General features: G+C 47.4%; 1 protein-coding gene across 8 annotated transcripts in view; it reads left to right on the top strand.

Annotated features, from left to right (window-relative positions):
- Nucleotides 1-18,513, top strand: part of tnikb (TRAF2 and NCK interacting kinase b) — a 43,481-nt gene that overhangs the window by 7,875 nt on the left and 17,093 nt on the right. For 3 of the 8 annotated variants that reach the window (XM_076761550.1, XM_076761548.1, XM_076761555.1), the window contains exons 3-17: nt 4,607-4,663; nt 4,949-5,074; nt 5,556-5,666; nt 6,034-6,124; nt 6,345-6,475; nt 7,517-7,571; nt 8,201-8,279; nt 8,813-8,988; nt 9,097-9,163; nt 9,941-10,139; nt 11,015-11,131; nt 12,408-12,494; nt 13,600-13,797; nt 15,076-15,369; nt 17,496-17,660. In XM_076761550.1, the coding sequence (XP_076617665.1) occupies nt 4,607-4,663; nt 4,949-5,074; nt 5,556-5,666; nt 6,034-6,124; nt 6,345-6,475; nt 7,517-7,571; nt 8,201-8,279; nt 8,813-8,988; nt 9,097-9,163; nt 9,941-10,139; nt 11,015-11,131; nt 12,408-12,494; nt 13,600-13,797; nt 15,076-15,369; nt 17,496-17,660 (1,953 nt within the window). The remainder of the gene's footprint in view (nt 1-4,606; nt 4,664-4,948; nt 5,075-5,555; nt 5,667-6,033; nt 6,125-6,344; nt 6,476-7,516; nt 7,572-8,200; nt 8,280-8,812; nt 8,989-9,096; nt 9,164-9,940; nt 10,140-11,014; nt 11,132-12,407; nt 12,495-13,599; nt 13,798-15,075; nt 15,370-17,495; nt 17,661-18,513) is intronic. The other 5 variants (XM_076761549.1, XM_076761552.1, XM_076761553.1 and 2 more) reach the window with 5 other exon arrangements.

The raw sequence follows: 18,513 nt of genomic DNA, 5'->3' as shown, positions 1-18,513 counted from the left end.
GCTCCTGATGTGAAGAGTTGCTCCCCTCGTGTCTCTAACTAATGTACACTTTTTCTTGACCTTGAACGCAGCGCAGTGATAGGGTTCAGAGTAATTTCTGTGTGCATGTGAGCACCTTTAAACGCCGGCCAGGGCACGAATGTCCATCACATGCAGCCGTTTGGGCTTTTTTGTGTGTTTTGGATCATTGTCAGTCGTAGCGTCAGTGCTGTCTGAACAGTCAGTACTTCAGCTGCTGAACGCTGCTCCGCTCTGATTTGGGGATGAAGGTTTGCAGCCCTGATTGAACAATTTGTTGGTCCGTCTGCAGAATTCTTGAACAGATTTTTCACCACCTTCATGACAGTTAGTGGATAGTTAGAAAGCTGTTGACATCCTCTGACAAAGCCACTGAATTTGGGCTTAATTCAACAACAGACCTCGACTGACCTCCATGTTTGCTTTGTCTTCAGGCCCTCACAGTCACAGCTCTCAGAAAAGACAGTTTCCCCGTCGTAATTAGGCTCTGGATATTGACATAAACACTATTTACGAGTCAGAAACTGCTAATTATGGTAACTTCGACGTGACAGGAATGCAGCTGAACTCTAAGGTGCCATTTGTGCACGAAAAGCAACGACGAAGCAGCTGCAGCTGAGAAGTTGTATTACTGTAATAATGACGTGTCAAGATTGGACTCGAGGGTTGAATGAGGTTTTGTTTCAGTCTATGTGACAATGCAACACACAGACACACAAGTCCACACATGCTCAAAATCCTCCTGGAAAACCTGGAGTGGTGGGATCTCAGTCATCTCTTCTGTTTCCTGAAAGAAAATCCCAGTCCCAGTTCAAACTGCCCAGTGAGCAGCAGATGATCCTCAATGCAGCGCGGTGCAGAATGCGTCCCCGTCACAGTCGTACGTGGACAAAGACTGACGCTGGGTGCCCTCATGTCCTGTTCCCATGTGCTGGGATGGAATCTCAGCTGCTGCCTCTCGCTCTCTTTCTGCCTCTATGTGTTGGGGCTTGTGTTGGGGTTAAGAATGCGAGGCTTGTCTGAACGCGGGACCCGAGGTGTGTTTTTACGCCTCAGGCTGCCTCTAAAGGATATTCTGCCCTTTTCTATCTCCAGTCATCCTCCTCCTCCTCCTCCTCCTCCTCCTCCTCCTCACCTGCCACCTCCCCGTGTTCTCGCTCCGCCGCTATCTTTATCTCCCTCCCTGCATGTGTGGATTCAGGTGGTGTTTTAAGACAGCTTCCTCATGCCATCTTGAGTCCGCCGTAATCTCTCACACACACTCACACACTGGGAGCTCTGTGTCACCTCTGGGAGATTGTTTGGCCGGCCGTCGGTGTCGGAGGAAGAGAGATAGCAAAACAAAGAGCCTCTCTGAGACGGTATCGCTTCCTCTCATCTCTGCCGTTTTATCTGCATCGCCTTTTATTGCTTCATCGTGGTGGATCGCTGCCATTTGTCCCGCAGTCACAGCAACACTTCACACACTTAACCTGAGGCCCAAGACGCACGTTTGCTGAGTTATCTGGATAATAACTTTGCTGTGTAAATCCCAGAATCCCCACAAATGTGGAAAAGCTTGGCCCTGTTTTTTTCACAGTGAAGGCATCCACAGCAGATCTCAGTAAGCTCAGGAAACAGCTCAGCCAGACAGAGACAGTACACAGCTCTAACCTGTGCTTCATCTTAATCTCTGGCAGAAACCTGCCATGACGGTGGTTCGGCTCATTCCTGTTTTGCACCCTTAAAGTCCCTCAAAATCTGCAAATCACAGAGAAGTGGAGGATGGATTCAATGATAAATCTGTCAGATTTAGAGCTCAGCCGACACGAACAAGGGTCCCGCTAAAGGGTTCACAATGTTTGGCACAAACTTGTGGTGTAGTGTTTACTGTCGCAGATGTTTAAGCCAGGTGATTGGATGTTTCGCGACCAAATGCGTCGTGAGAGTCAAGCTCGACTTTTCCTCAATGAACCGGACCCTTCCTAATGCAGCTCTTAATATTTTATGCTAATGCTTTACCGGCAGAGTTTCATAGTTTCATGCCAATCTAAGCTGCAGCAGTGCTATATATATACGTTAGCATGTTTAAGTGCTAGCATTAATGTAATGTTTAGCCTTAGTAGCATGCTGTAGTGCAAATATATACACATTAAAATGCAAACTCACTATAAAGAAATGCTTAGCATGGCTGGTTAGCTTGCCAATATTGACGTGCTGACATTCATGCTAACTATAAGCGCTTAGCATGCCTGCTAGCTTGGCTACAAATCAGTCATCCAAACAGAAGACACCAGGAGTAGATTAGAAAGTGCTGATTGACTGTTTAGCAAAAGTTCTGTTTGTTGTTGAAGTGTCTGTAATCAATAGTTTTACAATAACCGTGTATGAAAAGGTAAAGAGCTAACAACACGACGGCGCGGACGGTGTCGCTGGCAGTGAATTATCAGCTGGATCTGCAGCTCACCTCGACTTCACGGAGCTTCATAGAGTTTCAGCTCGTCGTGTTGCTGTCTTGTGACTTTTGAAGGTTGCAGCTCTTGCATCGCAGTGATTCAACAATTTTTTGTTGTTGTAATAGTTGCCACGCTGTTAAACAAGAACGACAAGAAAAGCTCATGTTATGTAATCTAATCTCTGGGCGTTTCCATCGCTGAGAGGACAGCGGCCTTGTTGGAGCAGGTGGAGGTCAGAGGTTACCTGTGGTTCTTCTTCGTTTCTTTATACATTTTACTGACGCAGAGTGAGGTGTGACACCAAGCCTGAAGCATGAATCAAGCTTTAGATTAACAGTAAGACTCACACTATCCTCCAGCTTAGCCTTCTCCTTCTTGCCCTTCATGTAATTGCTGCTGCTGCTGCTGCTGCAACATGACTGACCAGGAGACACCGAAGAGGCCGAGAGAGGAAGAGTGAGCGATAAGACAGGAGGAGAGAGAGGGGACGGGCAGAAAGATGGGGGACGAGGACAAGAGACTTTCCTCCTCTGAGGTGGTTTCAGCCTGTCAGATACATTCAGTGTCTGATGCAACACTGAGTAACCAAGACGCTGTGTGTGTGCGTGTGTGTGCGTGTGTGTGTGTGTGTGAATCTGAGCATCTCACATGTGCAAGTGACCCACAGTGTGAAATATCATGGCCAGCTAACACACACACACACACACACACACACACACACACACACACACACACACACACACAGAGAGGAAAAAATGCACGCAAACACACATACACTGCCGTCACTTTGCCGTTTCCACCCCCCACCCCCCCATTCGTTGCCCTCACTAAACAACCTGCCAGCCCTGTTGCTAGGTTACCATGAGGAGATGGTGTGTGTGTGTGTGTGTGTGTGTGTGTGTGTGTGTGTTGGGGTGGTGGGCTGGTAGCGGTGAGGTGGATAAATTTCCACTTTCTCGCTTTAACAGCTGTGATGCTGACTTCAGTTTGGAGGAGGAGGAGGTAGACCTCTGCAGGGGACTTCATCCTCCACCGGGTGGGGGTCAGCTGAGGGGTCGGGACCAGGCTTTGAGCCGGATCCGGCCTGAACGGGGTCCGGGACCAGCAGCTGTTTGATGGGATTGTTTTTCAGTTTCCAACTCTGGCTGGTTTCAGATCCCAAATAAAAGAATCATCCTTTGTTGGGAAAACGGTTTTGAGAAAAGATCTCATAATTAAGAGGAAACTATGAATTCTGGGATACTTCCCTCATTACTATGACACATATGGAAGTTGTAGCATAATTGACGGCTTTACAAACCGAAACCTGAGATTTACTTTAATAAAACCAAACTTCCTTAAAGTCAGTGACTGTAAGACGGAATATGTTAATTTTTCTTTACTTTTTGAGGCCGTCTGAAACAAAACTGCAATTTTGACTGTTTTCTCCGAGGAACACTTTAAGGAATAAAGGGAGTCTTTCCAGTAGTAGTGATGAATCTCAGCGTCTCTGATGTTCTTCTCTGATGTCACCACAGCGAGCAGCTCACGGAAATAAGGAACGACTGTGGACTGAACAAGAAATCCAAAGATATAAATATGGAGCTTTTTGGGTCAAGCATGGCAAAATAATTTCCCTTCATGAGCAGAAATAATTTTTCCGCCGACTCTGGGGCTGAAAAAGGATTTTCTGAAAAGCCATTTATGATCAGAATCTATCTGCAACTCACGCAGAAGCAGCCTCACTGCTAACCTAAGCAGGTAAACACATGCAGGTCACACGTTTTCTGTCTCCCCAGAGCTCATGATAACGGATGATTAACTGTCGTCCTACATGTCTCTCCTCGTTAGCTGCAGCAGCCGGCAAAAATACAGGTTTTATTTCACAACGCTGGAAAGATTCTCTGGAGGAAACTCAGCGCTTCTTTATTTAGTCGCTCCGGAAATTAATGGAAGCGTTTTCTGAAGGTATCTGATAATTCACCCGTCAGCCTTCGAACGGGAGCTGTTCTGCACGAGAAGTGTCTCATTGTCACTGATATTAAATTATGACTGACAGCCACACACACGCGCACACACACACACACACGCACACACACGCACGTTAAAGTGATGACCAAATAAATCCCAAACAGCCTCTTGCTCATTTTATCTGTTTTCTCTGTGTTTTCCAGGGTCGCCATGTCAAAACAGGCCAGCTTGCTGCTATTAAGGTCATGGACGTCACTGGGGTAAGTGCCACACACACACACACACACACTCACACACACACACACACACACACACACACACACACACACACACACACACACACACAAACAGCCTTATTAAATCTGCACGTACCCACACACACCTTGGGACTGAGCGTTGAGCACCTGACTCGAGGCCACTTTGTCCTCACTGCACTTTTTCTTTATCTGGTTTCCTCCAGGATTCTCACTTTTTACATGTCAGTTAACAGTGTGTTCTCTGTGTGTGTGTGTGTGTGTGTGTGTGTGTGTGTGTGTGTGTTTTAGGATGAGGAGGAGGAGATTAAAGCAGAGATCAACATGTTGAAGAAGTACAGCCACCACAGGAACATCGCAACCTATTACGGAGCCTTCATCAAGAAGAACCCTCCGGGAATAGACGACCAGCTGTGGGTGCGTTCACGTGTCTGGACCTTGAATGCACCGTTAGCATGTTCGAAGAAGAAGTGTCACCTGATTTCCCTCACAAGCTGCTGATGTCTCAATTGCCCCTCTGGCTCGATGCGTTTTGTAATAGCTGAATTTCTCCAGCAGCAGAGTTGATTTCTGCTTTTATTTCCCTTAAAATGGGGCGTTAGCATGTTTGGAGCTAACCTGTTGATCCTTTAGGTTGGTTTTTGGTAGTTTATTTTGGAGAAAAATGTAAAGAAGGTTCAATAAAAACCAGGCACAATAACGAACTGACAGTCTAATGAAGAGACCTTACATGGAGTTTACGAACTCAAACAGTGGATTTGGTGTTAAGTTCCTCTTTAAATTAAGCAATTTCCTTTATTCTGAGAGTTCATGCACCTTTAAAAAAACTGTAATTAAAGTTCTAAAGTTCTGAAAACGTGCTGTCGTCTGTACTGTAACGCTGTTTCTGTGTGTGCAGCTGGTGATGGAGTTCTGCGGCGCCGGCTCGATCACGGATCTGATCAAAAACACCAAAGGGAACTCTCTGAAGGAGGAGTGGATCGCCTACGTCTGCAGAGAGATCCTCAGGGTGAGAGCTGGAGCAACATGACCACGAGCTGTGTGTCAGCATGAAAACATCTTTAAAGATTTCACATGATCGGTGGAATCTAAGGGAACCCCACAGAGATCCCTGAGGAGCACCTTATTCCTACATTCTGCATTACGCTGCATCATGTGCTCAATACATTTGATCTCCTGTAGCTCATGATGAGGACGTGTGTTCTTAAAGGAACCTCAGAGGGAAGCTGAGGACTCATTGTATTGATTTCTATCAGAGCACATATCGGATCGTAGATCGAACCCCAAATCTTCCACAAGCCTGCAGAGTTAACTGTGGTCATCTGGAGATATTCAGCATATTAAACAACACGTGATGAATGATTGTCTGTCTCCAGGGCCTGACCCACCTCCACCAGCACAAGGTCATCCACCGAGACATCAAGGGCCAGAACGTGCTGCTGACGGAGAACGCAGAGGTTAAACTGGGTGAGAGGGCGCACACACACACGCACACTCACACACACACACACACACACACACACACACACACACACACACACGCACACACACGCACACTCACACTCACACACACACACACACACACACACACACTGTGTCACCTTGCATACTGTCTGCTGGTGCTGAGCAAAGCGTGTGTGTGCGTGTGTGCGTGTGTGTGTGTGTGTGTGTGTGTGTGTGTTGGCAGTGGACTTTGGTGTGAGCGCTCAGCTGGATCGTACGGTGGGGCGGAGGAACACGTTCATCGGCACGCCGTACTGGATGGCCCCGGAGGTCATTGCCTGTGACGAGAACCCCGACGCCACGTATGACTTCAAGGTACGTCTGATGCTGTTTGGTAATCTGAGAAATTAACCCCCTGGATTAAATCTGAGTCTCACATCAACAAGGCGATGGAAACTTCATTTTCCACCGTAGAAACAGCTAAAGTACGACCATTTAGAAAGCAGAACGATGCTGAAAAGCTGATTCCTGCCTTGATTTCAAGCTGACTCCATTACTGTGACGCATTATTTAGCAGCCTCCCTAAAAAACCCTGAGAGACTTCAGCTCATTCCAAACTCTGCAGCTCCACTGTGAACCAGAACCAGGAGCAGAGAGCACATTAGTCCAGGTTCAAGCAACTGGAACAAAAAACATTTGTCATTTTGCTCACGATGCTAAGAAATCCATAAAATAGTTCTTATTTATAAAAAGGAAAGTGTTGTCAGAGAACAGTGGAAACAGTGAGGATCTGGGAAATCATCCAGTTTTTGCTGTTTTTTCTCAGATTACCTTTGCAGAGCTCCCAAAGTTCAATTTCTCATCAGTCACAGAGACGAAAACGCTTGTAGCTGCGAACGAGAAACGCCGGCTGACCTTTAAAAGCCTCTCGTATCTGTTGTTTTCTGACACGTTTAATCTCCGATCTTTGCCACGCGGCTGCACAAACCGCCGGCGCAGGCCCATCGAAAGTCCTCTCACAGAGACAGTCAGCCTGACTCGTGCAGTCATCACCGTGTGAAGGATGAGCGGTAATGGGGACAGGACGGATCCCTGTGGCGAGCCTGCGGAGGACGGGCGCTGCTCTGTGAAGACACCATTAACTGCGACCCTCTGGGGCTTCACGTGTCCACAAACCCTCAGTTCATCTCACCATGTTAACGTCAACTTTAAAGAGCAGATGAATCGTGTTAAAATCACATAATATTGATCGGTTAGCCGGAGATGTACAGCAGCAGGGGCAGATGGGTAATTTGTGTGTCTGTATTTTTATCCCTTAACAAGTACAGCGACCAGCGGATCCAGACATGATGTGTAAAGTCGGTGGCGGGTTTTGAGGATGTGAAAGTTTTCAGTTTTCTCTCCGTGTCTCTGCAGAGTGATCTGTGGTCGCTCGGCATCACGGCGATAGAGATGGCAGAGGGAGCACCACGTAAGTGTGAAACGCCACCAAACTCGAGCGAGCCGACGCAGAGAACAGTTTGTCTCCAATGAACGTCTACAGCGAAGTCATTTCGTCCCTCATGTTCCCTTTCCTCTTTTCCTCTCGTCTCATTTCCTGCCTGTTTGTTTCCTTTCTTCTTGTCTTGTCTTCTCTCCTCTTGCCCTGTCCTTTCCTTTCCATTCCTTTCCTTTCTCTGTCTTTCCTTTCCTTGCCTCTCTTTTTCTTTCCTATCCTTTTCTCTATTTTCCTGTCCAATCATATCCTTTCCTTACCTTCCCTCCTTTCATTTGTTTTGCTCTTGTCTTGTCTCCTCTCCTGTCCTTTCTTGTCCTTTCACTACCTTTCCTTTCATTTCCTTTGTCTCCTTTCTTTTCCTCATTATTTCTCTCTATTGTCTCTTATTTGCTTTGTTTCTTGTCCTTCTGTTTCCTGTCCTTGTCTCTCTTCTTGCCTTGTGTCCTGTCCTCTTCTGTCCTTTCCTTTCCTGTCTCATCTTGTCTCCTGCTCTTTTGCGCTCTTTCTTTTCCACCATTTCCCTTCCCTTTCTCCTCCTCTCCTCTCCTCTCCTCTGGTTCTCTTTCTCCATCTCCTCCTCCTTCACTTTCTCTCCTCCTCAGCTCTGTGCGACATGCATCCAATGAGAGCGCTCTTCCTCATCCCCAGAAATCCCGCCCCCAGACTCAAGTCTAAGAAGTGGTGAGTCACTAAAACACACACACACACACACACACACACACACACACACACACACACACACACTGCTGTCTTCTAACATATTTAGCATTTTAGCATTTATTTACTGTTCATACTATTAAACTGCTACTGCCACTATTATGACTACTACTGCAACTGCTACAGTGGTTAGTACTATTACCACTACTATCACTACTTCATCTGCTACTACAACTGCTACTACTTCTTTTGGTACTGCTTCTACTATGTTACTGCTTGCAGTTCTAGTACAGCTACTGCCATAGTTACTGCAACAGCTACTACTACTACTGCACTTAATGTTGCTGCTACGACTGTTAGATCTGTAACTGCGAGTACTACAGTACTACTACTATTACTTGTACTGCTGATGACTATTTGTACCACCGCATGAACACTGATTTAAACAGCTTTTCAGTCTGGTATTAGATTAATCTTTAAAATCATCGTATGAAATTAGTCATGTGTCTAACTGTGTGTGTGTGTGTGTGTGTGTGTGTGTGTGTGTGTGTGTCCAGGTCGAAGAAGTTCCAGTCTTTCATAGAGAGCTGTCTGGTGAAGAGCCACAGTCAGAGGCCGAGCACGGAGCAGCTCCTCAAACACCCGTTCATCAGGGACCTCCCCAACGAGCGGCAGGTCCGCATCCAGCTGAAGGACCACATCGACCGCACCAAGAAGAGGAGGGGGGAGAGGGGTGAGGCTGCGCCCCCGCCGACTCACCTCACAGCTGCAAACAGCTGCGTGAACGCCAGCTGGTGCGACGTCTGTGAACGCTAACCTGAAGTCTGTGTGTTTCCTCCAGATGAGACAGAGTACGAGTACAGTGGGAGCGAAGAGGAGGACGAAGAGAGGGACATCGGAGAGCCCAGGTACGACCACTACTACTGATACTGTAGTACTGTCAGTGATACTGGTACGATCAATGCTACTGTTACTGCTACTGTTGTTGCAGCTCATTATACTACTGCTATTTTTACTCCTACAGTACTACTTCTGCTACTGCTACTGCTACCACTGCTCTCAGTGCTACCAGCAGCTAGCACTGCTAATACCACTACTGCTATGACTACTGCTGCCACTGTACATACTACTTCTGAGACTGCTACAGCTACTACCACTGCTCTTAGTACTACTGCCACTGCTACTGTAGTACTGACTGTACCACAGATACGACTACTGCTCTTGTTACTACTACTACCACTGCTCTTAGTGCCACTAGCAGCTAGCACTGCTAATACTGCTGCTGTGACTACTGCTGCTACTGTACTTCTACTGCTGCTATCATTACTGTTGGTATTACTGCTTCTAATACTCATAGAGTAGTCTTGGTAGTATTACTACCACTACTACTACTACAGTTACTACTGTTAGTGCTGCTACTGGTACCCACTCCAATAACAATACTACTATTACTACTACTTTTACTGCTGTTACTTCTACTGCAACTAGTACTGTGACTAATACTGCTGTGTAATTGCTGCTGCTCTTGCTACCACCCTTACTGTCACTGGTACTACTGCTCCTATGACTGCACATAATGTTGTTGCGAGTACTATCTACTACTGTCTACTACTGTGTACTACTGTGTACTTATCAAATGGTGGATTAAAAGCTTTAAATAACTGTCATGACTGGTTTTCCTCCAGTTCCATCATCAACATTCCCGGGGAGTCCACTCTGAGGCGGGACTTCCTGCGCCTCCAGCTGGCCAATAAGGAGCGGTCAGAGCTGATCCGGCGTCAGCAGCTGGAGCAGCAGCAGAACGAGGAGCACAAGCGCCAACTGCTGGCCGAGAGACAGAAACGTATCGAGGAGCAGAAGGAGCAGAGGCGGCGGCTGGAGGAGGTAGCCTTTAGCCTTTTATTTGTCCATCTGCTGCGTTACAGGAGACACCAGCCATGTGTTTTTAATCCACTGGGACAATGAGAGACAGACAGAGTTTAAGATGCATTCACTCAGGTGAGCTGAAAAGAGGTCTGCAGGGAATTTTAAAAGGTGTTTTATGGCCCCTGAAAGGGAGGCTCCAGAGCATCCTGCACCAGCCTGCACTGTGTTTCAAACTGATCACTGGACAAGGAAGCTAAAAAACGTCTGTATCTTGAAGCAGTGTGTCTGCACTTCCTGTAGATGCTTCACAATAAAAGCCTTGTGGAGGTTCACGACTTGATAACATGGCAGAGAATCAGAGGACGATTTGTTTGCCATCTGTAGCATAAAAGCAACATGAAAAATGGCGTCTGCACGTAATCGCCTGCTCGTGTTGATACCTGTCGGTTTAAGGTGACGACACAGCTGGAGTGAAGGTGGAGACAGCTGTGGTTTGACCATGTGAGAGGAGTAATGCGTTGCATGCAACAGCACGCTAAGGCAGCGAGTGTGTGCAGACCGCTCGAGCCTGCATTGCTCATATGCATACCTGGTTGAAAGACACCTGAAGAAGAGCCCGTAACTACTGATGGAGATGGAGCATTAACACCTGAGCGTCACAGAGAGAATGAGTGTCTCCCTGATGTAGCCTGTGGCTGTTTTCACCTTTCAAAAACATCCCAGCTTTCAGTATAAAACGACTCGTCTTCCACCACACCTGTGATGTTAGCACTTACTCAAATGCCAGGGAAACACACCTGATGTGCACACACACACACACACACACACACACACACACACACACACACACACACACAGAGAACTGAAGCGTTGTGTAAAATCTCCACCTACAGCAACAGCGTCGGGAGCGAGAGATGAGGAAGCAGCAGGAGCGAGAACAGAGGAGGAGGTACGAAGAGATGGAGCAACTCCGCCGGGAGGAGGAGAGGAGGCACGCAGAGAGGGAACAGGTGGGAAAACACCTGAGCCATGACATCACAGGTGTCATCAGAGAGGTGTGGCAGCTCACTGACGCAACGTTCCAGGTTCAACCACCACCTGGTGTTTCCTCAAATTCACACTACATTTCCCATAAGCCCCTGTGGATCTTCTGATTGGTTTACAGACTCAGCAGGTGAAACCAGGTGGTCGTTAAAGGAGCGCTCCACCTCTTTCATTTGTTTTCTACGGCTTCAGCTGCTCACAAGCTTTTCAAACAGAAAAGCTGCGTTACAGACCGACGGTGTGGAGTTTGAAAGATGTGGGTATTTTCTAGTGAAGGGAGTCTTGTTGAGTTGCATCATGGGAAATGTAGGACCCAGTGTTTTCGCAGCTTAAACTATATTAGAGACTAAAAGTCGGGATATCTCGGTGTCCAAGTGTTATTCAAATGCAGTACTAAACTGTCGGAGTACTCGAGTACTTTCAAATGAAACAGCTTATCTGTGAGCGGCTCCTCCAGGTCAGTTTGTAAAAGGTTGTTTTTATTCCGACGTCCCAAAATTTTCTGCCAACACAGGTTTTCTGCCAAACTTCGGCAGAGAATCTTGCGCTTGTGCTCGCCGGCAGACCTCGACGTGGTGTTGATCGACAGGTTTTTGGTCTGTGTAACAAGCAGTAATTCATCCCAAAAAACACCACAGTAGTTCCTCATCTGGTCCAGGGAGAACTCAGCGAGTTGTTATTGATAGAATATCCATCTGAACAAGCAGACATGTTGAACCATTTGATTTTAACTTTCAAACTTCTGATGAGAAAAACACAGTTTCCTGAATCGATTTGGAAACTTAAAAACGTCACTGGGGTCTGGTGGATGGTGGTTTTCAGCCAAAGTTTGTGTTGCATGTGGATTCAGTATGCTCGTGAGTATAGAGAGAGAAATGACAGTAGCAGAGGAGACAGGAGGCTGCGTGACTAATCGCTCACTTCTCCTGCAGCCTAATGCTTCAACCCTCAACTCTGCTCCGCTGATTTCATGCTGATCTTTAACATCTTTCCTCCAATGACGAGCACGTCTTCCTGTTCTGCTAATTACGGCCTCCTGCTGCGTCTCTCTTTTTATCTCTCCTCGTCTATTTCTGACTAAATCCCCACTTCTCTTCAATAAATCTACTTTTCTCCGTCCTCCTCTTTCATTTTCCTGCTCTGCTGATGTCACTGGTTGCCTGGGCTCCGATTCGCTTCCCGCCTGCCTCGGTGCTCTCTGATTGGCTGCGTCTCTTGCTGACCCGGGTGCTGATTGGTTAGGAGTATATCCGTAGACAGCTGGAGGAGGAGCAGAGGCAGCTGGAGATCCTGCAGCAGCAGCTCCTGCAGGAGCAGGCCTTACTGCTGGTAACACCACACACAAACACACACGTTCAAAAACATCAACATCAGTGAACACACTGCGAGAGGCGTGTCAGTCGACCGGCGACAGCCCCGATGATGCCGTCAGTGACATCAAACCTGACAGCAGTCCGGCGTCGTACACCTGCCTTTCACCAGCAGCCTGTTTCTGAAGACGCACACACACACACACACACACACACACACAGCTCAGAGAAATGGCGAGACGGTGTGAGAAACAGGCTTCAAACTCGCCCTTCAGGCTGCTCAGTCGAGGCATTTGTCAAGTTCTGCTGCAGAGTGAGAACCTGTGAAACTTCTCAGATTAATAAATATGAACAAATAATTTCCCTCTCAGGTAATCGATCAAGCTCTGGATGGATGTGCGCGGCTGAACGCAGTCGCCGTTTTATTTAATATTGGACCGCCTGTCGTTTTTGCATGCGATCAAAATGATGAAGCCTCCTGTCAGACCGCTGTCTGGACGGCTTTTGTTTTATACGTTTCCCTCAGTAATTGATTTTTTCTGTCGTGCCTTTATCAATTAATTATGATTTGACGGCAGTTTCTGCACCGCTGAATCAGAACAGTGGGTCATTCTGCATTAAAGAGCTGCCGACACTCAAAGCATCTCATCACTCTGCTCAAGTTTTAGTGTGTAATAAGGCTTTAAATCACGTTTTAACTAAACACCAATGAGGAAGTCAGTTATTATTTGCTTGAAATTGTTCATATTTAAAGAATCCTGGCTCAACATTATGTCAGCTGTGGTTTTCCTTTATTACCTTTATGAGTAAGACAAAGAAATAATGAAGCTAAAATGTCAAATTTTCTTTTCATGAATAAATGTGTGGCCTTTGTCTGTAAATTGGACTGTAAGAACTTGAAAAATAATGGACAAGATGCAGGAAAAGAGCCGCAAAACAGACCTTAAAGGGACGATTTGTGCTGACTAATGTTTATCAGGCGGTTTTTGAAACATGGACACGAGTCCGTCGATTAAATATTCTGAACGAGTCGATTCAAGATGGCTGAATCTGGATGAAATGTGTTCTTTTTCCTTGCTTCTCTTCACTTTTCTCCCCGCTCACCTGCTGCCTTTGTTCCGTAGGAGTACAAGAGGAAGCAGATCGAGGAGCAGCGGCAGGCCGAGCGGCTGCAGAGGCAGCTGCAGCAGGAGCGAGCGTACCTGGTGTCGCTGCAGCAGCAGCAGCAGGAGCCGCCGCGGCCGCCGCAGGACAAGAAGCAGCTGTACCACTACAAAGACCAGGCGCCCGGCAGCAACGACAAGCCCGCCTGGGCCAAAGAGGTAGCCTGCGTGGACCTCAGGCCCGAAACTGAGTCCTAAGATCTTTACTTTCTTCAAACAAGTGAGAAAAGTGCAGTAAGAGTACTTCAACATCAGGCGGAGACTCTCATGCAAATTGTTAATTGTATTCAGCATAAAAGCAATTATTTACAAACTGATTTGCTGTAAACCATAAAAACAAGGACGACAACCAGAGAAAAACACATAATATGTAGTGTACGTGATGATCTTTTAATCAATTTTTATACTTGAATTCCTTCAGAAATTAGTAGAAAATGACACCAACAGATGCAAGACTGTGAAAAATGGGATTTAATTAGTTTTCAAACTTATTTTTAAATTTTTTATTTTTTTTATTTTTTGAGAGAAAATAGCATATTTGTGTGTTTAAAGACTGATTAGGGACTTAGTGTGTGTGTAGAGCTCGGATTTGACTTTTTCCAAACACACACACAAAGGTTCACCGGCAGCTGCGCTAGCATGCAAATGTGTGTGTGTGTGTGTGTGTGAGTCTCTGCAGGTTTGCATGTGAGAACAGGTCTGCGCACACAGAGCAGCTTACAGTTAACGACACACTCGTACACACACACAGCTGCTCGGCCACAAAGCCCAGGCGGTTGTAAAGCGGCGGTTTTCATTCATAAGGACACAAACCTGCCCTGATTGGCTGGTGCGAGAGGCTGGTTTTCTGGCCTCCAGGTGTTATCTGTACCTTTACCTGCAGGAGAGTCTCACCACCGGGACAACGGGACCTTCACGTACACGCTGTGAAATTCCTCTCGTGCGTTTTATGTCGTGCTTTTGTCAGAGTTTCATTCCAAAAACGATTCCTAATCAAAGGTGTGTGAGTGCGACACATTTCTGAGCCTGCACCTGAAGCACCTGAAGGCCTTTCCTCATCAGCAGTTAAGGTCCAGAGAAAAGGATCGTTCTCATGTCATGAAGTGAGAAATGTTGGTTCTTTGTTCTGGTCTTCAGACGTGACGAAGCGTTTTGGAATGAAGCTCTTTTGAGTCTTATTTGCTTTCAGTGTTCACGTGGATCACAGATCCTGTGGCAGCGTCTGTTGTTGAATTGGCCTCCAGGCTGTATTTACATTTTTAATATTTTAAAACACTGCAGTTTGACCTGTTTTCAAACCATGTGAATTATGTTGTGGTGAAATGTCATTTCAGTCGTGAACCTCCAATATGGCTGCCAGAGGGTGTGTGACGGTCACGTCTGTTTTGTGTCTGTTCGTTGGTCTGCTGTGCTGTAAACACTCACCTTGCTCTCCAGGTGATGCGTCGAGCTCAGAGCAACTCGCCTCGCATCCCACCCAAGAAATATCATTCCTTCAGGGAGACGCGAGACATCAACCTGGACAACCTCCTCTTACTTCCTGGTTACAAACCTCGCTCCCGCCCCCCTTCCTACCCCGCCCATGTCAGTCCCTCCAGGGATCACTTGCACGTGCCTCGAATACGTGTCACCTGCGTCCCCGGCTCCGCCCCCAGCTCCTCTCAGCCAATGATGCGCCGACGGAGCCCCGGCAGGAGCCCCGACTCCAGGGGCCGGAGCCCCAGCCGCCGGGTCAGTCGGGGGATGAACGGACTCCTCCTCCTCCTCCTCCTCTTCCTCCTCTTCCTCTCCTGTTGGACTGCCTTACTAACCCTGGCCGGGGGGGCGGTTTCCTCTCAAACCACTGAACATTTTTTTTTCTCTAACCAGGCGGACTCACACGTTAACTCTGGGCTGGCGGCAGAAATGACAATGTGGCGTCCTGTTTTTTAATTTTACCACCTCTTCATCTCGCTGTTTTTCTTCTGATTCATTTCCTCTTTTCATCTCCCACTTCTGTGTAAAAACACTGACTCATAAGACTCTTATTCAGAGGCTGTTGTGCTAACTGCTAACATCCAGTGACAGTCTTAACATGCCTGCTGTCTTAGGCTTGTGCGTTAGCATGCTAACATTTGCTGATTAGCAAAAACAAACCAAAGTATTCAGGAGAAGAGAAGTTTGTTTGTTCATCATCCATCAAACGTGGCCAGTGCAGCTGAAAACACACTGAGCTGACGAAAGGTTGGAGGTCGCCTCTGACGTCTTCTCTGTGGTGTTTTCCGCGTTTGCTTGCTAGCCGTCGGATTAATGTCTGACTGTTTGTGGGCGCATTACTGCCACCTATTGATCGATGCAGCAGTACCCCCCCATCTTCTTCTTCTCTATTAATCTTTCCTCTTCTCTCTAACTTTTAATCCTCTCTGATTTGTCTAACAGTCACTCTGTTGCAGGTTCCTGACTCGGTCTGGGTGTTGCAGGTCGATTTGCCGTGTTCTGGGATCTTTCCTCTCCTTTTCCTGCAGCCTTTCAATCTGCTGTGACATAACATCAGTGTTGACTTGGTGTTTTAGAGATGGGTCAGATGGAAAGGGAACGTTTGAGTCCTGATGTGGTTGAAAACAGGTTCAAACTGGTTGAGAGCTGCTGTTTTCTGCCGTAAACTAACTCAAACTAACATCAATTTAACCTCACAGGCTTTTGTTTCTGTTCATTTGCTGACCAGGATTCTTCAGGGAGACGCTGTCAGGGGCTTTTCCTCGTTCTTTCTCTCTTGCTGTTTCTTTTATTTGTCCTCACCGGGACGTTGAATGTTACCTTTTAACCTTTCAGAGACTGTAAAATGCCCACATGTTGTGTTAGATGGCAGTGAAGTAGCACCTCTGTGTGTTCGCTCTAAATGCAGGTCAGTGCTCCACATTTGAACTCTGCTGGTTTTCTTATCACCATAAATTAAGGCCATAAGCGCTCACACACACACACACACACGCACACACGCACACACACACATGTGAACCCCCTCCCCAGTGTACACACACACATTTAGGGCAGATCTCCAGGCCTGCCCTCTGGTGGCAGCTGGTGGTCTGATGTAGGGCAGCTGTAGCTATATCAGTCCGCCTCCCTCCGGACGCCACACATGGACGCACACACACACAGAAGCGCACACTCTGTACAGATAGGTCTACCCTCAAATCAGCCTCTCAGGACTTCCCTCGAAGCTTCAGAGGAGGAAATATTTCCATCGCGCAGACACAATGTTCCACTCTAAAAACAGACGAGTGCAGGTGACGTTCACAGCCGGCTTATGTGAAACTCTCACAGCACTTAGATGAAAATTCCTTTGAGTGTTTTTACTGCCTGATGCCCGTCAGCTGCATGCAGCTGCAGATTTGGTTGGAAAGTGGGTTTTTTATGTTTTTCCTGCGGTGTTTTAAGGTGGAGGTGAGCCACCTCACCTGAAACAAAGAGCACTGCAGCAGCAGGTCGTCACTGCCCGTTGAAATAAAGTCACTGAAAGGCTTTTGAAACAACAGTTATGTGTAACTTAGCTAGCTGTCAGTTCTAACATGAAAGGCAGAGAGCGGTAAAGGACAGTGTGTTTAACCGTGCACCACAGAAAGGTTTCCTCCACATAGATCCTGCAGAGCGAACTGTTAAACTTTCTTATCAAAGGCAGAAATAAACTGTATAGATCTGAAATCAAAAATCAAACATGTGAGTGTCACAGAAGTCATTAGAAAGCCTTCATGAAACGCAGCACTTTGAGATAAATGACATTAAAGCGTCCACACACAACTCACTGCATGTTGTGACTGTGGTCTGGTGTGTGTGTGTGTGTGTGTGTGTGTGTGTGTGTGTGTGTGTGTGTGTGTCAGGTGGAGGAGCATTATAAGATGAACAGACAGACTTCTCCTGCATTGCAGCATAAAGTGTCCAACCGGATCTCGGACCCGTCGCTGCCGCCGCGCTCCGAGTCCTTCAGCAGCGGAGGCATCCAGCAGGCCCGGACCCCGCCGATGCACCGCTCCGTCGAGCCACAGGTGAGTGTCCTGCAGCTCTGTGTGGGTGCGTGAGCGTGTGCGTTAGCATGTGACGCAGACTCACATCCCTCAGGGTGCGATCGCAGTTTGGTTTCTATGAGAAAAAGTGAGTTTTCAGGTCGTGACCTCCGAGCTTGAGGCGGCGCTTCTCTGCAGGAAGAGGATGGATTCCAGCCTCAGAGGGAGGTGCTGCTCCAGCTGCAGGAGTGTCTGTGGGCTTCATCCACAGGTGACAGGTGGAGCGTGAGATCGGGTAATGTTGCAGATCCAGAAGGCGAAGCTCCACCGAGGTTTCCCTTCTTTCGCGGAGCGTGCTGCTGATTTTAGCATCGCAGCTCTACTTTTTGCAGACGACGCGGCTCTGTTTGCCTCATCAGGCCTGAATGTGAAGCAGCTGAGATGAAAGGCGGCGGCGCTAAGTCTGAGCTTATGGCGCTCCTTTAAGACACAGCAGAGTGCCCTCTTCAGTTTGGGAGCAACTCTCTGCCCCAGCGAAGGAGTTAAAGAGTCTGTAATGAGGCTGAGATGAAGACTGAGATGAAGGACTCTGCTGAGCAGCAGTGATGCAGGTGTTACTCCAGACCGTCAGCAGTCGAGCTGAACTCCATCCTCAGGGAGAAACTCCTCCTCAGAGGTCGTCAGGTCGGATCTCGTTGTCCTGATTTCACCTGCTGCATGAACTGAGGAGGCGGCAGTTCAGGGTGGGGGGGTTTAGAGGGATCTGTGAGGGAGCTGTGGAGTCCCTCCTGTAGTTTCTTCAGGTGTTAGTATCAGGATGTGAGCTTCTTTCCAGACTCCGCTGTGTTTGGCTCAAGCAGGAGGAGCTGCTGCTCCTCGTTCTCCACAAACTCAT

This window comes from Chaetodon auriga, chromosome 21 (genome assembly GCF_051107435.1).
Source record: "Chaetodon auriga isolate fChaAug3 chromosome 21, fChaAug3.hap1, whole genome shotgun sequence".
Classification (NCBI taxonomy): Eukaryota; Metazoa; Chordata; class Actinopteri; order Chaetodontiformes; family Chaetodontidae; genus Chaetodon; species Chaetodon auriga.
The sequence above is the reverse complement of the archived record's forward strand: the minus strand, read 5'-3'. Positions and strand labels throughout refer to the sequence as shown.